Raw genomic sequence first — 8487 nt, 5'->3', positions numbered from 1 at the left:
TGGGGAGTCTAAGATCAAGATGCCAGCAGATTCAGTGGCTGGTGAGCGCTTCCTCCTGGTTCACACTCTGCCATCTCCTTGCTGTGTCTTCCTTTGGTGAAGGGGACCGGGGGTGGGGGTGGGGGTTGCTCCCTGTGGCCTCTATTATAAGGGCACTGATCCCATTCATGAACATGCTACCTTCATGACCTTATCATCTCCTAATACCATCACATTGGGGGTTAGGATTTCAAGATAAGAATATTGCATACTAAGTCACTTGAGTTATGTCTGACTCTGTGCGACACTACGGTCCATAGCCCTCCATGCTCCTCTGTTCCTGGGATTCTCCAGGCAAGAATACTGAAGTGGGCTGCCATGCCCTCCTCCAGGGGATCTTCCCAACCCAGGGATCCAACCCACATCTCTTATCTCTCCTACATTGGCAGGCAGGTTCTTTACCACTAGCACCACTTGGGAAGCCCTTAAGGATATTGCGAGGACACAAATGTTCAGCCCACTGAAAGCCTCAAACTGAAAACAACTCAAACATCCACTAACAAGAGAATGCCTAAACACACTGTGCTATGTCCATACAGTGGCATGCGGCTGCTGCTGCTAAGTCGATTCAGTCGTGTCCGACTCTGTGCGACCCCAGAGACGGCAGCCCACCAGGCTCCCCCATCCCTGGGATTCTCCAGGCAAGAACACTGGAGTGGGTTGCCATTTCCTTCTCCAATGCATGAAAGTGGAAAGTGAAAGTGAAGTCGCTCAGTTGTGTCTGACTCTTCGTGACCCCATGGACTGCAGCCTACCAGGCTCCTCCGTCCGTGGGATTTTCCAGGCGAGAGTACTGGAGTGGGGTGCCATGGCCTTCTCCATGTAGTGGCATACTACTCAGCAATGAAAAAGGAAGCATTTCCTGATACACAGCATGGATAAATCTCAAAACATTGTACTGAGTGAAAGAAACCAGCCATAAAGATAAAAGCATTGCCAGATAAAATACAAAATGTCCAGCTAAAGTTGAATTTCAGATAAACAACTTGTTAAAAAGCATGTCCCATGAAATCTTTAAATAAATTATTTTTACTTACCTGAAATTAAAATGTAACTAGGCATCCTGTATTTTCACCTGTTAAATCTGGAAACACTAAAAGGATTATATATTTATATGGAACTTGGAAAAAGTTTTCTGATATAATCTATAATATTAGAAAACAGATTAGTGGCCATTTGGGGCCTGGGGGAACTTTGGGGAACAAAAATGTTCTAGCTCTTAATTATAGTGCTGGTTACTTCTCTGGTGGCTCAGATGGTAAGAATCTGCCTGTTATGTGGGAAACATGGGTTCAGTCCCTGGGTCAGGAAGATTCCCTGGAGAAGGGCATGGCAACCCACACCAGTATTCTTGCCTGGAGAATCCCATGGACAGAGGAGCCTGGCGGGCTACAGTTCATCAGGTTGCAAAGAGTGGGACACAATGGAATGACTAACAGTTTCTCTTTCACGTGGATGCATGTATTTAGGGGGAAAAAACGAATGTATGCTAAGAATGGGAAATTTTATTATATGTAAAGTAAACCTCAATGGAGTTTATTTTTTTGACAGACTGACAAGGTTTCGTGTGTTTTGTTGTTGGCTGGGCTTATCCCCATTCAACATTTCTCTCTGCTGAAAGGCAATTGATTTTTTAAACTATTGGACCTTCCCAAGGCTGACTTCTTGACTTCCTTGACTTTCTTCTGGGTCGATGAAAACATTTCACGCTTCCTATTCTATTTGTTGGGAATCCCTTTTGTATGTTTCTTTCCCATATTTGTGTTTTCAGCTTTATAGGTCTGCTATTTTCTCTCACTTTCAACTAAGGCAATTTTGGTGCTTGGTTTTGGAAATTCCAGCTGTCCCAAATTGCTGATAAAAGAAACCTCAGCAAGATAAAAAAGAGAAAAGTCTCTGCTGTCCCCAGGGCCTTTGCACGTGCCATTTCCACTCTCTGGGACACTGCTCCCTTCCTTTATGGCTGTTGAAAACTTATCAGCCTTCAGATCTCACCCTGAGTGTCACTTCCTCATCAAACCTCCAGCCCTGATACCATCTCCTTTGTTGCAACCCTCAACGAGTGTTTCTTCAGAACTCTTAACCCCATCTGTAAATAATACATTTGTTGTCAGTGTATTATTTCATGTCTCTCTCTCTCAGTACTCAGAATTTCCTGGAGGCAGAATTTGTGTGTCTACCCTGTTCTCCCCAACATCTAACCCAGCGCCTGGTTCATGGCAGGTGCCTAACACATAGTCAATGAAGTTTGAATGAAAGTGGCTGTTTCCCACGTGTATCAGTTAGTTTTGCCGCCAAACAAACCACCCCAAAACTTAGAGGCTTAAAACAACAACCATGTCTCCTGCTCATGATTCTGTGGGAAGTTCTGATGTGTTGGGCTTTGCTACAAATCCCTACTGACCCTAGGAATCTGGGGGAACTCCTCTTAGAGCTTTGGATTCTATGGACCACCAACCCCATGCATCAGAAAAATTAGTAGGGAGGACATGTATTTTTTATGTTGGCTTATACAAAGCCAACTGTGGACAGTGACTGCAGCCATGAAATAAAAAGCCATTTTCTCCTTGGAAGGAAAGTTAAGACAAACCTAGACAGTGTATGAAAAAGCAAAGACGTCACTGCCAACAAAAGTCTGTATGGTCAAAGCTATGGCTTTTCCAGTAGTCATGGACAGATGTGAGATTTGGGCCTTAAAAAAGGCTGAGCACCAAAGAACTGATGCTTTCAAACTGTGGTGTTGGAGAAGACTCTTGAGGGTCCCTTGGACAATAAAGAGATCAGACCAGTCAACCCTAAAGGAAATCAACCCTGAATATTCATTAGAAGGACTGATGCTGAAGCTGAAGCTCCAATACTTTGGCCACTCATTGGAAAAGACTCTCATGTTGGGAAAGATGGAGGCAAAAGGAGAAGGGGGTGGCAGAGGATGAGAGAATTAGACAGCATCACTGATTCAATGGACATGAATTTGAGCAAACTCCAGAAGACAGTGAAGGACAGGGAAGCCTGGCGTGCTGCAGTCCATGGGGTTGCAAAGAGTCAGACACGACTGAGCAACTGAACAACAAGGAGAAACCTTACCCACCATTGCATCCACTATTATTTCCTAAGAGAAGGTCAACTGGAGCTCTCCAAAGTAGGGATAAGCAGGCTGAGTTTTCTTCCTGAGGTGGGGTAGGGCGCTGGGGTGTTAGAAAGGACATACAAGGGGGGCTGGAGTGGTACAAAATGATCCGTCTGGAGCCCCTCTCCTCTTAGCCCCATCAAGCTCCCAGCCTCCAAAGTCTATCAGGACCCACATCTACTGATGCTTCGTGGGCTCTGATGTTGATCTCTGGGGCCACCACGATTCTTGCTCAAGACTGTTTCCTGGGTCTTATCTGCTCCAAACTCACTGACCATCTTCTGGCCATATGCCCCCTGACTCCAACACGGGCTCAAGGCTGGAGACTTCCCAGGACGGACGGAGGAGACAGAGTTTCCTCAGCCTGACACCCCTGCCCTCGGACACGGGAAACAGTCACGCTCACGAGGAACTGGTATTTGGAGGGAAGAGCCTCAGGGAGCTCAGAGGGTGGAGGTGTGACAGCGAGGACAGGGGAAGCGAAGCAAGGAGGTTGGAGGAGGTGGTGGCGGCAAAAGAGATGAAAAGCTCTGAAACACCTCCTCCAGGTGAAGAGCTTTCTCATGCCTTTCATGTCGGCTCCACCAAGAAAGAGACATCTGTTTTCATCACTGCTGCTCCCCTGGTGCTTAGAGGGTGTGACACACACTGTGGGCTCAATGAGTATTCTTAGACTTTTTAATGAATGACTCCATCCTTTGGGGGACAAGGAGTGACTGTCCTCCTTAGACAATCGGTTTTCAATTGTTTATTGAGTGCTTACTATGTGCTAGGGGCTTGTGAATGAGTCACATACTAGCCGCGCCTTTATGGAGCTCAGAATCTTGTGGGGGAGACAGACATGAATCAGAGAGTCCCACAAACTCAGGTCTAATTGCTGCCAGTCATTCGGCTCAGCAGGTAAAGAATCTGTCTGCAATGCAGGAGATGCAGGAGACACGGGTTCGATCCCTGGGTCAGGAAGATCCCCTGGAGGAGGGCATAGCAACCCACTCCAGCATTCTTGCCTGGAGAATCCCCATGGACAGAGGAAACTGGCGGGCTGCAATCCATGGAGTTGCAGAGTCGGACACCACTGGGCGCTAGAGAGCAGGGCTTTCTCTGGTTGCGGGGAGCGGGTGCTACTCTCCAGCTGCAGTGCGTGGGCTTCTCTTGTTACAGAGCATGGGCCGTAGGGTGTGAGGGCTTCTGTAGTTGCAGCTTGCGGGCTCTAGAGCACAGGCTCAATACTTGCGACGAATGGACTTAGTTGCCCTGAGGGTGGGTGGGATCTTCCAGGACTAGGGATCAAACTTGTGTCTCTTGCATTGGCAGGCAGATTCTTCACCACTGAGCCACCAGGGAAGCCCCAAAGCACAGCTTTTGAGCTGGGCTTTTTTTTTTTTTTTTTCCTGGCTGCACCGCGTGGCGTGCGGGATCTTAGTTTTCTGACCAGGGACTGAATGCACATCCCCTGAAGTGGAAGCACCCCGAGTCTTAACCACTGGACCAAAGGGGAGGTTCCTGAGTTGGGCTTTTGAAGGATCATTCTGGCTGCAGTGTGACAAATGGCTTGCAGGGGACCAAAATATAGGAGCAGAAAGATTGGTAGTAAGTGGGAGACACTGGGGCTCCACTCCCCTCCATTGGACGGAGGGGCTGGGGAGACAGGAAGAAGTGTATGGCACAGAGGCTTTCTGGAGGCAAAATCAACCAGGCTTTGTGGTGAATTGGAGTTAGGGGATAGGAGAAAGGTGTTCAAGGACTCTATACCCCTTTCTCAAGTGGGCAAAACTGAGGCTCAGAGAAGGAAAGCTCTTTGCCCAAGATCACACAGCCAGCCTCTCAACTAGAATTTCAACTATGACTGTCCCACGTCTAAGCTCACATGCTTTCTCCAACACCAGATGTCTGTTCTCTCTCTACACTAACCCTTGATGGTCACAGTCAGGCTCAAGGCCTCAAGAACAAGAACATTCAATTTGACTGATCCATGGTGATGTGTGGCAGAAACCAACACAACATTGTAATTATCCTTTAGTTAAAAATAAATTTAAAAAAGCATTAAAAAAAAAAAAGAACACAAATTTTAATAATGCCCACATATCTCTAGCTGGAAACTCTCTCCTGTAATCTCACTGCCAATATCTAACTGCCTATTTGGGTGTCTAACAGGCAAACTCAGTGCGTCCAACACTCAACTCCTAGTCTTATCCTAAACTCGAACTACCCCCACCCCACCCCGACCTCAACAGTGTCTTCCCCGTCAGTTACTGGAGCTCCAGATTCCAGCTGTTCAGCCGTCTTGCGGTCACCCCTGACTCTGTTCTTCCTCTCACTCTGCACACCCAGCCCATTGGCAAATCTGCTCAGCTTTGCCTTTAAGACACATCCAAGATATGCTTCTCACTGCCTCTTCTGATGGAGCTTCCCAAGTGGCGCAGTGGTAAAGAATCGCTTGCATTGCAGGAGACGCAAGAGACATGGGTTCGATCCCTGGGTTGGGAAGATCCCCTGGAGTAGCCAATGGAGGCCCACTCCAGTATTCTTGCCTGGAAAATTCCATGGACAGAAGAGTCTGGTGGGTCACAATCCATGGGGTAGCAAAGAGTTGAACTAAATTGAGCACGCGTGCGTGCACACACACACACACACACACACCCACACCCCTCCTGTGACGTTTATCGCCATGATCACAGTCACCACCATCGCTCACCCCAATTTTTGCAGACACCTCCTCACTGGCCTCTTGCTTCCATCCTAGCCCCCTTCAGTCTAGTCTCAACTCAGAAGCTGCAGCAATTGTTAAAATCTAAGTGAGAACCGGTCCCTCCACTGGCCAAGAGTCTTCCTGCGGCTCCGGCCTCATTCTCAGTAAAAGCTGGGGGAGTCCTCCCTGTGGCCCACAGGATGCTACGTGAACTGATCACACCTGCTGTCTCGAATCACTTCCAACCCCTCTCCCCATCACTCACTGGCCTTCCCACGGCTCCTTGGACTGAGAAGGTGTGGTCTTACTTTAGGGTCTCCGCACTGCTGTTAATGCTACCTGCAACACTCTTCCTCTGGATATTCACACGGCTTTCTTCCTCGCCTCCTTCAAACCTTTGCTCAAAACTCCAAATGCTAACCTTTGTGGTAGCCAAACGACTGAAATCTCTGCTTAGTTCTTGCAAATTCCAGCTCTTGCTTCCTCACCAGGCATCCTGGGGTCTCCCTCAAGCTTAAATAATTTAGTCAAGCAAGGATTTGGATGGAGTCATATACAGATTTTGGACTTTACCTGCCCTGGGCCTCCCTTTCCTCCACAGTTACCTCTATTTTCACTTTCTGACTGGTCTGCCGGCTTACAGCTCTCTCCTCTCACACCTGAAGCCAGTGAGGATGCAGCAATTACAAAAGGTTCACACCCAGAAGATGCAAACTCACACTGGGAACCTCATCCAGTTCTCCCTATCAAGGGCTAGACTCCTCCAGTTTATATTTGATTTTGATCAGTCTCCAATGTCTTCAAACAATGGACTGACGTTTTAATGTTTTTGGCCAGAATGTTATAATTTTTTAATGTCAGACTGTCTGACGAAGCTACTCTGACATAAACGAAAGTCAGAGGCCACTCCTTTTTTTCTTTTGTATTCCTTTTTTCCACAGGGCTTGCAGTCTTCTAAAATAGTACATTCCGAATTTCTTTAGTCTATGCATCATGTTTCCATTCTGACACCCTCTTTAGGATGTAAGTTCTATGACGGCCTGCTTTGTTATGTGATTCAGTTCCAATTATCTAGCAGTATCAGAGTGACATGACAGGCAGTCAATAAAATATATATTGAATTGGTGGACTTCCCAGGTAGTCCAGTGGATAAGACTCTGTACTCTTAATGTAGGGAGACCAGGTTTGATCCCTGGTCATGGAACTAGATCCCACATGCCACAGTTAAGACCTGGCACAGCCTAAATAAATTTAAAAAAATGTTTTTTAAAAAATGTATTGAATCAGAGAAATGAATGGAGGGGTCTCGGAGGGGGCTCTGGGGCTCTGAAAAGCAGTGAAATGTAACTTGTAGCCCTGACGTGTGGTCCTTCGTCCTCTAGAAGGATGACTCCTACCTCCGAGACCGAGTGCCGGCCTGAGAGGATCCAGGGCCTCCACCAGCTGACCATCGCTGTGCTGTCTGTGTCCTTTGCGGTCGGTGTGGTGGCCAACGGGCTGGTGCTCTGGATGATGGTTTTCTGAATGCCTCGCGCTGTTACCACCATCTGGTTCTCCCACCTGGCCTTCGCAGACTTCATGGCCTTACTGCCCTTGCCGATCACCATATATAGCTTGGTCACTGGCCAGTGGCCCCTCACAGCTGCAGCCTGCAAGCTCTACATCACCTTCTTGGCCATCAGCTTCTTCACCAGCATCTGGTTCCTGGTCCTCATCTCCCTGGACCGTTGCATCTCCGTTGTTTACCCGTTCTGGTCCCGAAACCACCGCACCATGCAGCGAGCAGTCTGGCTGGCGGGGTGTGTGTGGCTCCTGGCTCTTGTCACTTGCTCTCCAAACTTGATTTTCCAAGACGTTGAAAAACAGAAGGGATGTGAATACTGCAGCTTCAAGTTTACCACAAGGGCTAGGAATGACTCCAAGGCTGAGGAGGAGAGAGTCGCGGTGACCCTCATCCACATCCTGCTGGGCTTCTTGGTGCCCTTGGCGATCATCGGTACCTGTGCCTACCTCATCCGCACCCGGCTTCGGCAGGAAGGCTGTGCCCATGCCCGCCGGCGAAAGAGGCTGCTGCTCATGCTGGTGAGCGCCTTTTTCGCCTTCTGGTTCCCGTTTAACACAGTGCTGGTGGCCCGACTGTGGCAAGCCAGAGATAAGTTGCAGCCCATCCTCTGGGCTACCTTCTCCCTGGGTTGTTTCAACAGCTGCCTCAACCCTTTCCTGTATGTCTTCATTGGCAGAGATTTCCAAGAGAAGGTTTTCCAGTCTTTACCTTCTGTCTTGGCCCGGGCATTTGGCGAGGAGGGGTTTTTCAATCAGCCTGTCCCCAAGGTGAAGCCCCCAGGGGATGATGGGAACCTTCAGATACAAGCTGGAAGCCCTCCTGCTTAGTTTGCAGCCCCTTCCTGAGGCTGACTTCTGAGACTCTGCCAAATCCTGCCTCTTCTTTCAGGAAGTCTTCCTGGCAATCTCTTATCTAAATCTCTCCATTAGAAACATCTAGTTCCCCTCCCCCCCCCCCCCCCGCCCCCGAACCAAAATCTATTTCACCTTCCTTTATAGTGAGACTCCTACTTGTTTCAGGCTAATCACAAGGTTAGTCAAGGAAAAAAAGGCTTCATTCCCCAGTGTC

General features: G+C 48.4%; 1 protein-coding gene across 1 annotated transcript; it reads left to right on the top strand.

Annotated features, from left to right (window-relative positions):
• The first annotated feature begins 7241 nt into the window (after nucleotides 1-7241).
• Nucleotides 7242-8206, top strand: GPR32 (G protein-coupled receptor 32). Its single transcript, XM_027514517.1, is given in 2 exon segments — nucleotides 7242-8168; nucleotides 8171-8206. Coding segments are annotated over 2 exon segments (963 nt in total).
• Nucleotides 8207-8487: the final 281 nt, after the last annotated feature.

The sequence above is a fragment of the Bos indicus x Bos taurus genome, chromosome 18 (genome assembly GCF_003369695.1).
Source record: "Bos indicus x Bos taurus breed Angus x Brahman F1 hybrid chromosome 18, Bos_hybrid_MaternalHap_v2.0, whole genome shotgun sequence".
Classification (NCBI taxonomy): domain Eukaryota; kingdom Metazoa; phylum Chordata; class Mammalia; order Artiodactyla; family Bovidae; genus Bos; species Bos indicus x Bos taurus.
This window is presented reverse-complemented; position numbering and strand designations above follow the sequence as displayed.